The sequence below is a fragment of the Sander lucioperca genome, chromosome 10 (assembly GCF_008315115.2).
Source record: "Sander lucioperca isolate FBNREF2018 chromosome 10, SLUC_FBN_1.2, whole genome shotgun sequence".
Taxonomy (NCBI): Eukaryota; Metazoa; Chordata; class Actinopteri; order Perciformes; family Percidae; genus Sander; species Sander lucioperca.
Window position 1 is genome coordinate 17,310,096 of NC_050182.1, and position 20,880 is coordinate 17,330,975.

Here is a 20,880-nt window from a genome sequence, read left to right on the forward strand (position 1 = left end):
GCACATCACACTTATGCAGTTTATGATTGCAGCGGATTCAACATTTTAAATTCTTACTATTTTTTGAAACAATGAGCCCTGGACAAAAGCAGACTTCTCATTCCTAACCGGCGCTTAGCTGAAACAAACTATCAGGCTTTTATCAGCTGTTGCTAGATACTGTAGCTAATTAAGCAAACATTAGCTCCATGAGGTGATTGAAAGCACTGTCTGACTTAAGCCAGGGCTACGGGATATGGCCAAAATCTTCCATCCTGATTATAGGTGCTTTCATATCTTGATAACTATATGTTATGATATAGTATGTTTTCTGGTAATTCAATAATAAATAGTCCATATTAAATAACCACATGGTAAAGCCTATTTTTGTACACTCCTGTGTGAATTATATACAATACTACGCATTACTACACACATTGCAATAGAAACTATATAAAAAGTAATACGATAGACTTTTGTATTGTCATATATCGCCCAGCCCTATTTCTAGCTTGTTTTAAACCCAGAACCCTGTAAAATGCTACTTAAATTATAAGATCAGACTTTTATTTCACTCTGACGTGACCCCCTTTTGCTCTTTGGCTTTTTTTGTCCAAGCATGTAAGCAAGAGTTTAGATTTATGCTTCATATTCTCAAAATGTGTGTTTCACCTTTAAAGCTCCAAAAATCCTGAGGAGACATAAAGGGTAGGATGTATTTCACTCCAGGCTACACAGGTGACCTACCAGAATAGTTGTGATGACGAGGGAGCGGTTAGCCAGGGAATCAGTGATGTTCATCCCTTTTCGCTTCGGCACCTCTGTGATGTTAAGACCTCCCGACACACTCCACTTCCCCACCTGCGGAAGATAAAAGCATGTTGCTAAGTGTTCTGTGTCTGTTTTTGGGCTGTGACCCTAGCAGACTCCCCCCACCAACCAGTCTCACACATTAGTGCCAGGTTGAACACATCTCCGGCAGTGTTGGATGATTGGCTGAGTTATCTTTATATCAGCAGGCCAGGGTTCTTTAGAAAGCAAGCAAGGGGTAGTTATGTGTTGAAGGAAATGCATGACGGACAAATCAAAGAAACCAGAATCATTTGATGAATTGTATGTTACAGTTTTTCTCAATCGCTTTGGCATAATCGTCGAATGACTATTAAAGGAATACGCCACCGTTTGTTGAAATATGGTTATTCACCGTCTCCTCTATATATATATAGGTGGGAAAATACATTTTTGTCTCAGTGCATGCATTGTCTTAGTCCGGCAGCGCTGCATTATATCTCTGCGCCTGAGTAGCAGTGCTTCGGCTGTAGCCTACTTCCACCCAATATAGTCCCAAATCAATATCTGCCTAGGAAATCATCTAGTCTTAATCTGCATTGCTATTTGTACTCATTGTGAATACACAGGCCACAAGAAGTAATTAGGTTTTGTTTTTGTTGTTGTTGGGTCACTTTTACTCACGACATGCTTACCGGCAACATAGGATTCCATTCACTACGCTAAGCTAAGCTAGCGCCAGCGCTGCTGGACTAAGACAATGCATGCACTGAGACAAAAATGTGTTAACACACCTATATAAATATAGAGGAGACAGTGAATAACCTTATTTCAACAAATGGTGGCGTATTCCTTTAAACTTTGTCAAACTATATGACTATTTATATGAACATTAGGTCAGTTGTTCACATAACTATAGTCATTTATAATTGCTTTGACACAAAATGCACTGAGCAAGCCTTGCAAATTAAAATAGTTTGCATTCATTTGCTATTAAATCATATTGCTCTCAAATGCAACTATACATATGTTCATTGTGTAAATCCCTACATGCAAAATAGAGCAACTAACAATCCTCCTAAATATCCTGTCACACATATATTAGATACATAATAGTTATGTAGCATTGTTGTAAAAGTTGTCAGAAGGATAGATTTTGGCCAGATTGGGAACAATTTACTGTAATTTCCTCACAATGTAGAGCAACCGAACAAAAACAGGTGACAGTTGAGAATATCACAGCAGATTGTTGGAGGGGGTGGCTGCGTCATGCCAAAAGATTTTTCCCTTGTTGCATTGCAAGGGAGGATATTAGGTGTGATGTCGATGAAATGTCGATGAAATGTTGTGGTCACACAGAGAGGAGAGATTGAATGACCCATGAGGTTGATACATTTGCAGCATATTTTCTTGCACATATTGTACAGTAGCTCCTGATCATTTTGTTTTTTTCTGTACAAGCTTTCTTTATACGTATTTGCGATTGGCTGGTGTGTACATACAATGAAAAATAAATGTTTTGTTAGTATAGTATAAGTATAGTTTGTGCCATGGTTGACATCAATGCTATTCAGCTGCCTAAATATACAATGCTAGCAACTGGACAATATGACATAGTGGGTAACCATCACACTTTCAGAGTAGGCTGTCATTTTACAAGATGTCTTTGCGTTTTGACTGTCTTGGTCTAAGCAATGCTTGACTTTATTTATTGATGGATTTATTTACATTTGAAACATGAGTTAATTATTTTGATTGAGAAGTCACCTTTTGCAGGTCACATAAAGTGGTGTGGAGGATTGTACTTAGAGTTTTGACAACTGTAAATTTGTTCCAGTAAATGTGTCAAATCAATTGAGAAAAACTGTAAAACAATGAACTTAACTGATATTTATGTAGAAGAATAAGTACTGTAACTTGCAATGAGATCAAAAATAAAGATACACTACCTACCTAACCTACTGAATCATCTTCCCGTATCTTCAAACTAAACTAAACTATGTTTTCATGCATCTGTTTGTATCTTTTTACATGAATTGAATAAACTATACAAAAGATAATATACTATATCAATGATAATGATTCATGAGATTGGTATATTGACGTGGGTTTCTTGTGCAGGAAATAAGAATATAAGGCTAAACAATGGTGCCAATAAAACGGAATATTATTAAAAAATAGCAAATATTGCTATATAACAGGTTACAGTTAATTTAAAAGAAGGTACAGGGTTGCTCGTTGGATCTCACTGTAAAAGTAATGTTGCTATGCAGTGTCAGTGAGATAAGCCGAGAGATTTGAACAAATAAAAAGAGTTATACATGCGAGAAGCCCTCAGGCAAAAAGCTCTGCATATTGTAGAGACACTCTGGAACATATCATTAGCACAAATAGTCCTGTGGCTGTCGGTAACAATCTCTGTTTGCAAGCCGAGCCCTCCACCAAACCCTCCTCCTGCTTTCTCTATTACTACAGATACAGCTTTTAATATTCACTGGAGTTTGTGCTTGAGGTGGAGCCATTTAAAGACATACAGGCCCCCACAATAAAGCATGAAAAACGTCTGTTAATGTCCTCCCTGCCTAATCCAGAGAGAGGCATATGCTCTAATTTGAAAAGCATATTAGTTACAGCTTGTCAAACAACCAAAGAGGACTACAAAAGAGATTTAAAAATATCTGTGAATACTTTCCGCTTTGCAAAATTCTTTCTAATTGTACCCAATTACAATTAGCTCAATTCATTAAACATGATTAGCTAAAGACATGATTCAAAAGTTATTTACTTGTGCAACCACATGGAGAGCATTACATTTATTTCACCCTCCTGAGCATGCTGGCGTGGAGTGAAAGTGGCACTCTGAGAACCTGTTCATAATTCCAGCACAGGCTGAAACTTGGTCTAATATTCAATTACAATGGATTAGTTGAGAAAAGTCCACATCTTAACCAGCTCAAACAGTTAAAGCCGATTCCACGGATATACAAGAAAGAAAGGGGCGAAAAAATCCAGCAATCCGCCGCACGCTGCTGGATCAACGCTAACATGCTTGAGCGTGGGATTTGTCAGAGACATAATGAGAAGATGCTAATATGGCATTAAATACTTTTGCAAGATGACTGTGCTTCAACTTAATTGACCGCATGCAGGATAAGATGAAATGGGGAAGAAGAAGAATTTTAAAGCAGCAGTGTTCAATAGTACAGTACAAGCTCTATTCTTGAACAGAAGGGTTACAAGCTGAAAAGCCCCTGCTATTATATAGTGTTGAGCCTTTAGGGAGTACTTGAGGAAGTCATAATGGGACCTATCCCTATTTGATGTATTCATAATGTATGAAAGCCCTCTAGTAGAGAAAAGCTGTTATAGTCCAGAGGGTACTTTGCCTTCCAGTATAATAAAATACGTTCTACATTACCAACCTTTTAGTTTTTCCCCCTTTTTTGTAAAACATATTTATACAGCTCATTACCACCAAACAGCATTTTGGGCACCTCATATTATCATTAAGAGAGGCTGCAATCAACACCCTAATGTGTACCCTAATCCAATTTGCTTTATGATCCACTAACTTATACTTATGTTGAAACAGCCAATTTGCTTCCTTGTTAGGAGGTAAATTATACTGTCACATTTGCATTATCTGTTCCACACCAATAGGAAAATCTGAAACGTATTTGTGAAATCGATAATCCATTAAATTATATTAATGGTATAGTCATCACAGAGGTTCTGCTTTTTTTATACGTCGCATGTGATGACACATTGATGTTGTGCTTTTATTCCATATCAGCCGAGAATGCATTTAAACCAAAGACAAAATGTACCTTTTCAAGTCCGTCCTCCTTTAGACTGACGATGTCCAGGTCGAAGTCTGTACGTAGACCACTTGTCTTGTTGAATGACAGTCTCCCCGTCAAACCATCCCAGTGGGACTGTAAGATAATAGATCTACATATTTATACTCATTCAAACACATTCCTGTAGTACATTTTACATTACCAACCTTATTGTGATGATGTAGAATACTGTATACTGTATATTGTGCATATATACTGCACCTGTTTATATCTCGGACCTGCTCCATCCGTACACTACTAACAGGTCCCTCAGGTCTTCTAACCAGGGATTACTGGTGGTCCCACGCACTCGCTTAAAAACTAAAGGTGACCGTTCCTTTGAAGCGGTGGCTCCAAACCTGTGGAACGCCCTTCCTGTTGTCTTACGTTCTGCAGTCTCTGTTGAAGCTTTTAAATTCGCTTTTGACTCATGTTTGTAACTTTGGGTTTTAGGCTTTCATCTTTTAAATGATTTTCATTGGTCTTTCAATTATTTTTTCCTTGCTTATTTTCTGTTGGATCTGTTTTACAAAATGTTTATCATGTGAAGCACTTTGTGACTTTGTCTGTAAAAGGTGCTATATCAAATAAACGTATTATTATTGTTATTATTATATACAATAAGAGTCTTAACCCCTGTACAATCTAATGCAATCAATACATTCAGGGGGCTTATATTGCTTAATTTTTGCCTAACCATATTTTATAAGTGGTGCTGATTCATCTACTACTTTACACCTACTGTCTTGTATGTTTATGAACATAACACACTATTTGGTACACAAATATTGACACACAATATGACAAAACAATATGACAAAACAAATAAGCAGAGAGAAATGTATGAATGGCTGTCAACAAAACACGCACACACTCTAATACACACTACAACACCCTCTATCTCTCACTGAGTGTAAATTCACACCCACACACAGATCAAAAGTACAAGCACAAACCGTACAGGCTGCATTTCCTTTTTTTAATTACATTTTACATCTCAACGCCTTCAACGTATTTTCCCCCCAGACTACGGAGTTAATTAACAACCATCTCCTTTTGCTTGATTCCCCATGAGGTGGAAAAACACATAACTGCCCTCTATTACGATTCCCTGATACCTGCCACCTCTACAGATGTGTTTATAAGCAAACACACACAGACAGTCTACATACCGGTTTTTCTCACATTTATGCTAATAGGGTTAGCCATCTTTTAGCACTCATGACGCTAAGGCTTCTCACCTGTATCTAATTGCAATTGTGTGTTTTAGTTTAGTCTTTGCATTTGTACAATTGAGGGTTGAATCCTCAAAAAAAAATCTCATATCAATATCTTATTTATTACTCTTTTGTCTGTTCTGATCTTTCTGCAAAAAAACAATTCAATTGTCTATCATTGTCATTTTCATTAAGTCATAGTGTGTGATGCACACACTAGATATCTAATAGGCTAAGTCTTGTTTCAATTGAGTAATCAATCCCTGTGTTTCGAGTTGCAGCACTTGACTGATATTTAAAATCCAAACTGTTACAACCCTACAGGCTATAGCTGTCACTTGGCTTCCTTGTAGCTTGCCAGAAATTGTTGTGAGAAGATCGAAGCTTCAAGGAGAAATCTGTGACACACTCCTTTTTCAAACCCCCTCGTACCTCATTCCATCTGGCCTAGCGCCACTGAGGTGGGTGGCATGTTCAAACAGCTCTAATTCAGAGAGTGACATAAATGCCTCAGCCACATCACAACCAAAGGGCCAATTTGACCTTCAGAACATGTCAGACGCCTGTCTAGAATAGAGTGTAAATCAGGCCTGAGTAAGTGTTTTTATAACCGAACACTACAGTACTATATGTTTGTACAGGGACAGTGTAATAATATTTCATTGGCTTTGGTCGTGATCACTACAAGTAACTAACATACCTGCTAATGGTGGTGCTTTTTGGGATAGCTAACAATGCTCACTGTTTCTTTTAACTGACGCATTGTGACTCTGAGACATTGTGTGTTGTGCATTATAATGGTATAGGACTTTGCGATATTGTGTTAACACATTTGGCAGACAAACAGGCATTGTTGCTACAACTCAGGTAAACAATAGTATTCATTAATGTTGTGCCACTTGGGAATGTGTAGCAGTAAAACATAATACGGGGCATCAGATTTGAGAGCACAATTTTACACAATACATTCTTACTATTATAGGAAAGGTTGAAAACTGCAAAAAAAAATGTTTTTTTTCTCAGCTTCCAACTTCCAACAATTACATATTTATTGTTGATGCTTCCTTACAAATGGGTGGATACACATTGTAACTCTAGATCTATCTAGATCTATCCCTTATTTTTTCGGATTAAATGTACTTTCAATTTATCCCTCAGGGCCCTGTCCCCACCACCTCCTTCAGTCCACCACTAAGGTTGGGTACCGAAAAATGATCGGTATCTACCGGACTGAATGACAACGCGGATTTTGGCCAATTAAAAGCCTGTGTTGCTCTCTGCCGCTCCAATACAGACGTTAGAAGCAACAGAAGCAACAGAAGCAACAGAAGCATCACTGCATGGGATGCTAGTTAACACACTTGGCAGCAGGTAGCGTTAGCCTACCATCAGCTAGTAGCTGGCTTAAACATGCTTAAAATGCTGACAGCTAAACGGTCTAACGCGTGGCTGTATTTCTCTTGAAAGGATTCCAACACCGAGAATTGTTGGAGAAACAACACTGACGGGACTTACTGGTGTGTTCAACTGCATCTCGTAAGCTCATGGTGCATTCAAAGTTGTTGTAAAGTACCCTTCTGCCATCTAGTGGTTCTTTTTGTCGTTTAACAGCAATTGACTAGTGAAATTAGTTATTGTTGTTATGATTACAGTTTAAATAAATAATTTAAATTTGACCATATGGCCTTAGCCATAAACAAGCCATCTTTTAATGTCACCGACTGTGTGCTTTTCTTTTCTTTTTTAAAGTATTGGTTCAGGCACTGTTTCGGCAGCGGCACCATTCTAAAAGTATCATTTAAAACCCAGACGATACCCAATTCTATTAACCACTGACCATCATCCTCATTTACTAGTCCTCATTTCAGTCTTGAGAAACTAAAGAAGCAGAAGGGATGGTTTGCTAGAGAGCTCCACTTGTATTCACAGAGCCAAGGTTGGCTTCACACAGGTTTCTCTATCTAACAGGCCTCTATAGACTTAAGGGGCAATGCGTGATAACTGTATCCCCTGCTTTTTAATACTAGTGGAGAGAAAGAGACTGGTACCATTATGGAATATCCGTCTGTTGAAGGAAAAGCCTCGGAGGAGCCACAAGCAGTGGCCATATCTAACCTCCCACTCACCCACACTTTCTTTCAAAGCGGATGCTTTATGTTATTATGCCTTTTGTGATATCCGAAGGTGGCCAGCCCCAGCCACAATGGCAGCCTACTCTGACTTTGGCCCTGGTTCCTCAGTGTTGTAACATTTTACTCTTTAGTGTCTTTAACATCTCCATGGAGAAGGATGCTGTCATGCTGTGGATAGGTGAGTTGGGCTCATGAGATCTATGGCCAAACTCTCACTGTATGGGAAAGAGCCTTGGGCTTGAAACATCACTAGCATTACAATCCTAATGGGGGCTATTTGGTGTGTGAACCTGCTTTTTCTTTCCACACTCACTGTCATCACAGTAAAGCTCAAAAGGAAAATAGGAGAATAGGCCCAAAGTGACTTAAAACTAGTTGCAAATGCCATCAGGATGCTTAGCACTATGGAGAAAATCTTTGGATGGAGCCATGGGTACCAAACAGAAGTTGTCAGCCATTTTGCTAATGATAAGTGGATGAGGAAAAAGGTTTAGCTCTGCCCTTTTATATGGACAGCCCCCCGTAGCCATCATTCTGATTGCTCTGTGGGTATATGCAAATGTATTGGGCAGTTACCACAGATGAGGGATCCTGATTAGAGATTCAGGAGGTTAATGCTTTAATTTTGCTTTTGCAATAAAAATGGCAGTTATAAGAGGGAAAACAAATGGAATGCCTGCCATTTAAAAACCACACCTTGGAAAATTCAAATGATTTTGTTCTTTGAACAAATCAAGATACAAATAGTAGCATCTCTGCACACCCTTTTTCTGCCATTTTGCACAGGCTTGTTTGTGTATTCTGAGGCACTGTCAGACTCCCATGTTAGATTAAATAAGAGCCGATTACACTAGTTGTGCTTTCAAAAGGTTACAGTACGTGCTTTCTGGAAAATAGGTTATGAATACAGGGAATTTATAAAGCTGACAACAACACTGCTTTGATGTGTCTATCACGGCTTGGTTTGCCTTGTGTGTGGATATGATTGATTTGCTGCATAAATATTCCAGTCCCAAGTGACTACATGGTCCTCACTCCACTCCTATTTTCATGCTTACCACTCAATCAGTATGCTCTAATATCAATAACACTTATATCAGATAGCAATAGGCCAAAGGTATTCCATCACCTCTTTGATAAAACTCATGAAGCGCCCTCCGAATCTCCAGGGTTTGTGGCGGTGGCACTGCAGCGAGTTTACCGTCATCTGTGGGGCGTGCTGGTATGAGACGGACACAATGTGGACTGCGTCATAGGTCAGAGCCGCATCTGTCTGAAATAAGGGGTGAACATTAATTCAGCTGATGCCTGTGGAAAGACATACATAGTTTGGTCACCATCAATCTATAATCTTCTATAATCTTGATATAAATACAAATACATAATTGAAGAATTTAATTAATATTTGACATATGAGCACCTTGTGTGTTTCCTCAACTGATACCTCAATACAGTGCTGTGTTTGTCTTGTTTACATAACTGACATACAGTATGCCTTCAGCATATTTAGCCGTCAGTAATTTAGGTTTAGTTGCTCTATGCCTTTAGACAGTGTACATAAGCACTTCAATTTAATAGCAGGTTACAACCCTTTGCGTTTGAACTTTAAAGTCAGCCTATACTTTTGCATTTTGGATAAAAAGGTTTATTCCAAAGTAATGAAACTAATCATGAAAGCAAAATTCCTTGCAATAATTACTTTACATTAGATGATAAATGTGTAATAGCAAATCAATCAAAATTCTCCATTAGTGGACATATGACATGAAAAAAAGATTCAAGTAAATAATCTCCCTTTAATTTGCTAGGTAAAGAAGGTCAATATTTATAACATGGCAATTGATTTCTGGCCGTATGTCACAAATGGCCCTCTGTTTATCACCACCTACACTATAATCACCATTTCTTTCAGACTATACATCTATTTACTACTGTAGCTACACAATCTGTGACAGTCTGAATCCTCCACCAGAATAGCCTTAACAGCCTGCAGCTATGGATTCAACAAGAGCTGGAAGACTTCCATAAAGATCTTTCTGTCTTGATGGCATAATTAAATGTCTGCAGATTTGTTAGTAGCACATTCATGTTATGAACATTTATTCTTTATCTCATTCCAAACGGGCTATACTGAGTTTACTATCTGAAATGTGTGGGCCATTAGAGTAAGTCCCTATCATTTTCCTAGAAACATACTGAGACAATGGCACCATCCATTATCCATTATAAACTATCCATTTAACAAAGAATAGCTGTAAAGGGATTCACCTGGTCTGAAACAATGTGAAGGGAGAATGGCGCGTCCAAAGGGTAATTGGTGCGAAAGGGCTTAATAAATCCACAGCATTATATCACCCCCACATGTACTGTTGAAAGCATAACATATAACCCAGTGGATTTGTGCTATTCATGCCAATATCTGACACTGCCATCAATATGCCAGAACTGAACAGGAATTCCTCTGATGAGGTGGCATATTCTCCTCTTCAGTCATTCATGTTCAGGGATTTTAGCTCAATTTAGCTTCAGCTTTTTGCTTGGATAATGTAAAAGAAAACGGTACTCCATTGGTATAATGCTAGACAGGTTGTCCTTTCTTAGACCCCTTCTTTACCTAAATTGTTCACTGAGTTATGTACATACCTTGCATACATATGTATAAGTTTGACTGATTTTTGTCTTCTAACCTCTCTAATCAACAAGCCATTTTCTCCCACAATACCCATGAGTAAATAGGTGACATTGGGGTGCACACAATCCCAGGACAATATTTCTTTTATAGGAGGCTGGAACCAGTCACCATGGTACTTATTGCCATACCACTTTTAAAATCACTTAAAATATGCATCTTTCCCATTCAACATTTAGTCGAACTGTAGCTTAACCTCTCAAACTGTTGATGTTCTTTACACAGTGTTTGTTTTATTCATATATGAGCCACAGCCTAAAGGAGACAACTGTTGGTATACATCAGAAGATGTACCTAATAAAAGGTTATATAGTGTATAGTGTGAATATATTGCTGAGGTACAATATTTTATCATGGGTTGCTGTTAAGGTTAAAACCATTTCTTACCATGGACAAAAGCCGTGATAGATTGATGAGACAGACAAATAGATACATGTGGTCACGTTTGTATTGACATTCCTGTGACTAACTTTATATGGAGCAATACAGAAGTAATATAACATACCGTCATGATGCCCTCCAGGAGGCCTGAGTCAGGTTTAGGGGGCATCTGCCTTTCCATCGACCATTTCTCCACAATGGATGCGACCTGGGGATTATCCACATTAAGGATGCGGAAGCCGGTCATGTTGACACCACAGAAGCGATATGGCTCCAGGTCAATGGCCATCAGGTCCTTTTGAGAGACAACAGTAATGAAGAAGGGATTCTCATTTAGTATGCCAGCATTGAGCATTCTTGTTTTCAGTATTCATCCTGGATGCTTTAGTCTCAAATGGAAGGAGAATGATGCAGCTGCTGTTTAAAAGAGATGCTATATTAAGACCAAATTAAGTGAAAGGAAGGAGAAACACAGTAGTTTCAATGTCAAATCAGGAGATTTAAGAACAGTGTCTAGAAGCAGTGTCTGTGTAATAAATGAAATCTAAAAAGGCTCTTGTGGCAGAGTCGCTTTTCTGCTGGCAAACCCTTTTAGAATTGACAAATTGTTACTGTTTTTGGGCCTACTTAATAATAAATTACACTGCACAAACTACAAGCTTCTGATATATTTTGACTTTCTTAATCATGTTCATGTGAACGAATCTTTATAGGTGCAAATGTGTTATTTGATAAGAATAGTTAGTAGCTCTGCTTATACAAATCAAAGAACATGAAAAAAGAAACCATCAATTCTGTTCTACCATATTAATTATTCAACACAAAAAATCCCTTGGCAACTTCTAAGCAAAATCAATTCAATTTGAGCCACTGTAATTTCTGGGGCAGCCATTGTAGCTGAAGTGTGAAGTCGCATGTTGACACATGTCGTGCCGGAATAGGCCAGGGGGCTTGGAAAAGACATTTGGATGAACATAGATATTTCATTAGCACCCTGTAGGGTTAGTGCTGGGGGAATGAGAGCGTGTAAGACACTTAGTGAAGAATGGTCGCTGCCAGTCACTGAAATATTTCTCTTCTTTTATTTATTTCCCACTAGAACACAGTACAGTACTCTCTTTTGTCAACAGAGATCAAAGTAAATCACTGTTGTTCTATATGACATTCAGAAATGCTCAGAAAAGTAGATCAGGTTACAAGTTTGTTAGCTTTGAAGCTAAGAATACAAACTAACTGAGACAGAATTGTTTGTAAAACATGTAATTCATCTTTTGTGACATTCTCGTTTCTATTAGGGCACTTTGGGATGTCAAAAAAGTGACTTATTCCAATTATAAGTTCACTTTTTGCAGTGTTGCCTTCAACACACCTTATAACACAAATTCAACACGATCCTACAGCAGAATTACACTGAATATCTTTACCCGGAGAAAATGCTGTACATGTTTGAGTGCATACAGAAGTGTTATGCAGGTGGCAAACAACAAAGTTCTCAGCTTCAGGTTCTCAGAGATAGCTATGACAGACTCATTTTAAAGGACAAGGAAGTTATTACCCCATATCACTGCTGTTGGCTTTTCACGCTCTAATAAGTCGGCATTTCCCTCACCTCAGAAGATAAAACTCAGACATCAGTGGATTCCATCGAGAGGAAATTGTATTGCCATGTATACCACGCAAGTATTCATCGTTTTGGATCAAATCAAACCACCAGGTATAATCTCCTTAATGGTGTGTGTCTATCAATATGACAGCTTATTGCAACATTAGATAGATACCATACTCTGATTCTATGAAGATATCCTACCTTAATGTGAAAAATGTTGTTGCAGATAATCAAATAAAAGTTTTAAGTTAATCCTTTTTATATATATATATTAGTGCTGTCAAACAATTAAAATATTGAATCGTGATTAATCGCATTAATGTCATAGTTAACTCGCAATTAATCGCACATTTTTCTCTATTCTAAATGTCCCTTGATTTCTTTTTGTCCCATTATTTTTTCTCATTTTAATGCTCTTATCAACATGATACAAGGATACTTTTAAAATAGTGCCTGAACCGAAAGATATATGTATATATATATATATATATATATATATATATATATGTATATATATATATATATAAAATGAGCACCTTGTTCAATTGTATTTGTCTGTTCTGTATGTTCAAAAATATAAGACAATAAAAAGTTGATCTAAAAAAAAAAAGGAGTACAAAACGGCGAAAACAACCACTGGATGGGAAAAGGGTATTTTACAATAACTTTGAACGCACCACGAGGCTGGCGAGGCTGAGTCAGCTCAGTCTGTGTTTTTCAGACAACGGTAGTCTGGTGTTGGAATCCTCTCTAGTGAAATACAGTCACACTTTACACCGTTTAGCTGTCAGCATTTTAACGATGTTTACTCCAGCTTAAGGCATGGATACCCGACCCGAGCCCGACGGGACCTGACGGGTCCCGACGGTACCTGACGGGCCGGGCCGGGTTCGGACAGATATTTAGAAATAATGGTTGGGTTCGGGTCGGGCTCGGTCACATCAGCGTGATAAGGCATTTGTTGTAAAATGGTGCTGCGGCTCCTTTAAGAGAGCTCAGTGTGTGTGTAAAGTGGGCAGAAGAGAGATAGAGAAAGAGGAAGCAGACGTGTAGATGTGACCGGAGCAGAGTTGGTGGAATAAGTTAAAGTTTTGTACACAGTGTGTGCGGTGTCCGAAATAAACCACAGACTGAAAACCAAGTTCATTCATCTGCTCACCAGAAACGGGATTTTAACCCCGACGTTATATAACGTCGACCCTGGAGGTAACGAGTCTCCCCTGGTTTTCTGATCACGGTTGGAATCGAAGCAAGCAGGAAAGGTTAACACATTGAACATTTTAAATTAAACAGCTTATTAACGTGCGCTTGTTCCCCCGTGTGCGCTGATGCGCTCATCTGTTGACATTTCCGAATGCCTTCCAGTTGCTTAATAAAAGCGGGCTTTCCACACAAAGAAACGTACATGTGTCATTAGTATGAGAAAAAAACAACAACGAGATTTTAACTGTGTCGGGCTCGGGTCGGGCTCGGACATAAATATCATCATGCCTGATGGGCTCGGGCCGGGTTCGGTCACGGCTCTGTCGGGCTCGGGCCGGGTTCGGACGGAAAAATTTGGCCCAATCCAGGCTCTACTCCAGCTGCTAGCTAACAGTAGGTTAACGTTAGCTGCTGCTAAATGTAGTGTTAACTAGCGCCCCGTCCGGCGATGTTTCAGTTCCCTCTAACGTCCATTTTCGGAGCATCAGAGAGAAGTGCAGGCATTTAAGTGGCACCTAAATATGGCAAAGAAATCCGCGTTGCTATTTGGTCTGGTAGATAACGGTTGTTAAGGCACCGGTGCCGTATTAGCACCGGGTCTTGGACCTGTCCCCCAAATAAAAACTCTTCGGATCTACACGATTCATGTGGATGACATTTTCCCATTCAAAACGGCGATTTTGGCCGAAAAGCGACTTGTTTGCAGGTATGTACTACTCTTTGGCCGGCTCGCAAGATCAAACAAGTATGTCTGTTGTTTTGTTTCCGGTCTAGCTAGATCCGGTGTGGTGTTGTAGTTTTTCTAACGTTACTAGTAGTAACAGCATGTGAAAAAAACTTTTGCTAGGCCAAAAAGAACGTTAATCTCGCGATAAAAAAATTGACGCCGTTAAAATGGGTTTGCGTTAACGCCGTTAATAACGCGTTTAACTGACAGCACTAATATATATATATATATATTTATATATATATTTTTTTTTTTCTTTTCTGTTCCCTCTGCTAGGAAACTGTTATACTTAAACACACAAACCAGTACACTAGCATTAAAATGAAGATTTTAATACCTCTATTAAAGCAATAGACATGCTACACAAACATAACGTATGGCAGAACAATGTCATTGCCACACTGTCGAGTGAAAGATGACACACATCATGCCTGATGCCTGGACCTCCGTATCATATCACATTATCACAACAGACTGGACGAGTCCGGAGAGAAAAGGAGGGTGTATGTGCACGAGAGAAGCAGAAATGGAGACGATAACAGAGAGTGAAAGGAACAGCACAGATCATGCTGGTATTTATTCCCATTCAGTCTGTTGTTTGTCTCCAGATAGTCAGCGTCTCAGTGATGAGCAGCAACGGCTCCCTGCTAGGTCTGCTTGTATTAGTTAGCTGAGATCCCTTTTTTTTATCAGAGTGAGAACTGAAAATGCTCAAGACGGGAATGAAATAGGAACATAACCAGGTTGCATTAAACATGTTTGATGCTGAATAACATCATGCTCAAGCCTAAATCAATTTTAATTTTAAAGGGTAAGGCTGGCTATATCTTTTTTATTGTTAATAATAATAAAAAAGACCAAAACCATCAATATTTTAGACTCAATACTGCATTATTTACCCATTCTGTGGCACACACAATACAGTCTATAACAGTCCTGTAATAAGTCCTACTTTAATAAATGAATGAATGATATTCAGTTTTTGTTTATTCAACTTGATACTTATGTGGTGCTGTTGAATTGTATTGCAATATATGAGAGAGGTGTTTTTGTTGTTTAGCCTACCCTCTTTGATATACATGGGATGGACAAAATAGAATAGAAACACATGCAAGTATAACACAATACAATTTGACAGTACCATAAACTGCAGCCTCCAGAATGACCATAGCGTTAAATCAACTGAAATAATTAATTAATTCATGAAGGTAGGATTTTTAACATTTTGTTCACATTTAGATCATTATCACTTATAACAATATATACATGGCATTTAATTATATATTATTTAAGTGCTCACAGAGGACCATTTTTGGTCTTTTTCGAACTTGGAAGCCACATTCAGTTTTGAATCTCAAGCTGTTGTTTTTTATGCTGCCACCACAAAGACTTCTGTTGATTTCACTATAAAGCGGAGTGTTTACTACAGCACACTGAAGACTGTATTATGCCTCCAGCTTGTCAAACTAAATTGATATTATGGACTGGATCCAAACTCTATTGGCAATTAGCCACTATTCATCAAAAACTCAAGCGGTGGTGGAGATGAGAACAAACAAGGCTCTATTTTGCATTAACAAGCATGGTACATTACCAGAGTGGTGAAGATATAGTGGTAATACTCTGTCATCATCCCCATGGTCTGGGCCTGGAAGGATACAGAGACGGAGGATGGGAAATAAAGTTGTGAATGAATAGAGACAGGACAGGGAAAATGGTCATTTTGTCATGTCAGGACATTTTAGAATCAACAGCACTGTCAGAACAAATAACCAAAGAATTACCAAAATAATCAATAAAGAACAAAATAGCCAGGTTTTAATGAGCAAATTGACTAACACGCTGTTAGCAACATTTTGTGGGCAAGTTTCTGCTATCGTTTATCAGGATTTTGGCACCATATGTGGTCCACAGAATAGCAACAGTACTTGATGCTTTTCTATTTTCTATTTAAATGGTTTGCAATTGCTCAGGGCACGTGACGTTATCCCAGCAGTGAAGAAAGCCTTCAATCACAAGAGCTTGGTAATCTTTGCCTCATATCCGAACACTCCATCACTGCCACTTGTTTCACTCAATCTACATTCAAAGGCACCGCATTCCCATGGCGGTTGTTCTTCCTATTTAATTGTACCATCTGTCGTGAAAAAAAAGCCAAGGTTATGTAAATAAGATGCTATGCTTATGTGGAGGCAAATTCACTTCTCCATTTAGAGACATCAAGCCAAATACATGACATTGAAACTTTGTGTCACGTATTGTGAGCAGGAGTTTTCATTAATTAAGTAATTTTCCACTGCTGCAGTCCAGGATTAATTTACAGTATGATACAATATAATTTTGTCAGCATTTCTGTTCATCAACCTTTTATTTTAGTAAACCTCCATATACTGTATCACTGTTCCCACCAATACAGTAGCAGCACAAAATAAAAATAAATAAAAACATCTAACAGTAAAAGGCACACTTTTTAGAAGACACCAGAACTTGTGATGGGCATTTTACTGACCAAACTATTCTATATATCATTTAATTAAAAATAATAATAAGCAGATTAATTGGTAATGAAAATATACCTTAATTTCAGCCCTATATATATATATATATATATATATATATATATTGAATGATTATGATAGAGAACCTTTCAATTGCAAGCTTATATACTGTACACTATTGAGCAACATAAGCTTTCACATATACACATTTAGGCACTCTGTATCAGATCAATGATGCACAAAAGGCAGTAAAAGATGCACATTGCTGGTGCGCAAGAGTTTTAGTTGTTTTATAACCAAACACCGTGGGGGTGGTATTTTTGGCATCACTCTAAACTTTTCCCTTACTTTAAAAGCTGTATTCTCTGCTGTAGTGCCCTGACAATTTGATCATGAATGGGAACTGTCTGGAGCATTTTTGCCTCAAAACCTTCTCTCATTTCTTCTCTCAAGAGGACACCTTGATTCCTTGGTGTGAGATGTGCAGACTGGCCATGAGCAAATATATGTCAACTTAGATCTTAATAACTTGAGAGGAGGACTGAGTTATTTAAAAAACTTGGGAGGTGCATTCGGTAAACATGTTAACAGAAGCTGACAGCACCCTGAATGGGGGGGTGGGGGGTGGGGCTGATGATCCACCAGCCTGTTACTGTCATCTTTAGAGCATTAGGCCACCTACACAATCTCTACTCTGTGCATCATACTGACAGTTCTTTGTTGACTGACACTCATTTATATTAAAAACATGTTTTGATTATGAAGCATTTTGGATCTTGTGAAGGATGTATATTAAAGTCTGGCCAACAGTTCATCCATGAAAAGTGTTGCTAATCATTTGAACAAGATCCAAATGCGTATATTCTGTAACATATAGAATAACAACACATATACACTACAAACAGCACAATAAGCTTATTTTTTAGCATTGTTTTTAATGCTCTATACTATTTCCAAATATTTCAATTTAAAACTCCAAATGGTAAAGGTCCAGTGTAAGAACTGTGCTTTACATAGATTACAGTTTTACAGTCTGCAATACAAAGCCAGCTGCTGCAGATACAAAAATGAACAGCTGTGCTTTACAGCTCAACATCAAACTATGACACTCTGCTTAACATCATAAGAAGATTGTTCACCAGGAAGTATATCCTACACAAGTACACAAATATCAATTGGTTAGTTTTAGATGTGATATCTACTGTAGTTGTCACACTTTTAAGGTGTTCTGAGCAAGCAGGTGGCACAAGTTGAAATCCCATACTCTCTGACAGCAGAAACTCACTGCTGCTTAATTATTACCGACACACCTTCTGCTGCTACTCTCCTCCCAAGTTCTGGGCAATTCAAAGCCTCCATATTTTCATTGACAACACATCTGATAAACTTAAGGCAAAAGAATCAACCGGTGCAAGTGACAGCTGTGTGGAAAAGGACGACGTCCTTGACATCAGGAGGGTCTGTGCCACACTCTCTCACTAACCTGTTTGAGAATCTGTGCGGCCATGTGGTGACTGCAGTCAAAGATTATCCGAAACTCCCGGCTTCTCTTCATTTCTTTGAGAAGTGGTCTCGTATCCTGTGTGTCAAGAGGAAGCTGACGGATCTTTAGCCTAATGTTGTATCTGGATGGGGCCATTATCAGCTCCTGTAGTCTTATAAGACCTGAAGAAGAGAAACGGCACAAATAGAAGACATGGCCAACAGTGTCACACAGAAAATGCAGTCCCCTTTTTCCTTTCCTAAGTTCATTGTTTTTAGCGCTTTGCTTTGCAAATGTGCACTGTGTTTGTGAGAATACAGTAACATTATATAATAGTACAATAGTCTTTTCACCTGTGCTGTCATCGTAGACGACAGTGGCTGTTTTCCATTTGAGAAACTGCACCAGGTCCAGTATAGCATAGCTTAGCGAAGAATAATCTGGGTATAAATTGGCATAAAAGCTGTCCCTGTTGTCCATGGGATGATGTTTCCACCGCACCTGGATGTGTGGCACTTCCAACGCATTGCAGATGGACTGCACAGCATTTGAAGATGAACTATGTGATGGCCCAAATATTGCAACCACACCTAAAGATAGCTGGTCACAAGCTAGAGAAGGGCAAGAGAAGAGAGTGTAAAGTGTGTAACCTCTCACAATCAATTGAGTGAGGATTCCCAAATACGTTTTTTTCCCGTAAATACGAAATGATTTGAAATGTGAGCAAAAAGCAGTCATGATTATTTAAGAAATACAGATATTTTGTTGACTGACCAGATGCTTCTCCACACTGTAATCACAATCCTTGAATAAACACAGAACAAGCCACTCACCTTTTCTTGACGCCTCAAAACTGTCGTAGATATTAATCCTCTGTATGTCATATGTTAATGTTGTGTTTGGCAACAAAGTCCTGTTTCTGTTAATGTTATTGACAGCAAATTTAAAGGCAAGCTCCTCAGCACTAACAAGTGAAACAGGTCCATCTGTTTGTTCGAAAATCCCACCTGAAAAACAAAAAAGAAAAAAATGTAAGGCCCATGACAATTAGTCTCAAACATAATCAGCAGCAAAAAATGAGAATCAAAGACACAATTCTTGGTAGGACTAAATGGAGAAAAATATTCAGAGGCATTTGCACTTAGGACTAGCAGCGAGGGGAGCAGCACACATAACACGAGGTATTAAATTTGCTCAGCAAACGTGGAGCAACCCTCTCCATTTTCAGCTGAAAAACCAATATCAGCTTTGAAGTCTAAAGCCATAATTTTAAGGGGTGTGTGTGTGTGTGTGTGTGTGTGTGTTTCTGTTCCATCAGGGCAGCAGGATATCTCAGGCTCTTGTCTCTCCATTAAGATGTCCTTTTATTTCACCAGAATACCACATTGGTGGAGCAGATAACTATACTTGGGCACTCTTCTTTTACATAAAATTCAAACGAAAGTATTTTTCCATTTTTTAGATGGGGTTGACCACTTCTCAAAACTTACAAAACATGTCTATGTGCACATCAAAGTATGTATTGCTTAGGATGGTAGTGTGTATTAGACCATCTTTGCCACACTACTGTCTGCAGTGCAGAGGAGAAAAACTTTGTTTTAATAGTTTGCCAGATTACTTGTTTTTTTATGACATATTAGGTCTACAGGCCAGACAAAGCTTAAACAACCAAAATAAAGTATTTTAAATTCAATTTAGGTCACTTAAAGGGTAACACCACAGATATAATATACACCAGTTTATTTGTTATAGAGAGTACTACTCAACGTGTGACAACAGTATAATGTCTTTTGTAGCTCCAAAAGGAGCTTTCGAAATGATGATGTCACATCGTGGCCTCTGTTGCTTCCGTTTTGTCTATTTTGATCTGTTATGCAGTCTCGTCATGAGATGGATGTGCAATGCTTACTGAATTGTCCTTATGGAGGAAACCCAGCCAAAAAAGTTGCATGGTCTGAAGAGGCGTGTGATGAACACTAATCCATTTACCACACCCTACCAAGCCAGTGTATATCCCTGCATAAGTGTGCATGTCCATCCATATCTTCATAAACTTTATTCAACATGTAATCTCTCTTGATTATGTTACATTGCAACGTAGTGTGTTGCTCAAACAATCTAACACATACAGTTATTTTTGTTTTATTTTTAGGACAGAGTATTCAAAAGTCAGAGTATTTTATTTGGAAGTATTCCACTGTCATGTCCAACATTACATTTACTTTCAAATGTAAGACAACAAAGTCCCTCTGTGGCTGAGCTGCCGCCTTTAAGAAGACAGTTTTGACAGATTCTTAAAAGATGCCTGTTGGACCATCAGCTTATGGAGAGACTGGC

The 20,880-nt window shown here is 38.4% G+C and overlaps 1 protein-coding gene across 2 annotated transcripts in view; it reads right to left on the reverse strand.

The window, feature by feature from the left end:
- LOC116043137 (glutamate receptor ionotropic, kainate 3) overlaps positions 1-19,554 on the reverse strand; it is a 55,082-nt gene extending 35,528 nt beyond the window's left edge. Inside the window, exons 1-8 of one of the 2 annotated variants that reach the window (XM_036006299.1) lie at positions 19,377-19,554; positions 18,897-19,154; positions 18,544-18,725; positions 16,157-16,210; positions 11,151-11,321; positions 9,086-9,229; positions 4,596-4,703; positions 727-840 (exon numbers count right to left, since the gene is read on the reverse strand). In XM_036006299.1, coding sequence (XP_035862192.1) covers positions 727-840; positions 4,596-4,703; positions 9,086-9,229; positions 11,151-11,321; positions 16,157-16,210; positions 18,544-18,725; positions 18,897-19,023 — 900 coding nt within the window. In that variant the 5' untranslated portion in view covers positions 19,024-19,154; positions 19,377-19,554. Of the gene's footprint in view, positions 1-726; positions 841-4,595; positions 4,704-9,085; positions 9,230-11,150; positions 11,322-16,156; positions 16,211-18,543; positions 18,726-18,896; positions 19,155-19,376 lie in introns of those variants that run through there. The other variant, XM_036006300.1, reaches the window with a different exon arrangement.
- Positions 19,555-20,880: the final 1,326 nt, after the last annotated feature.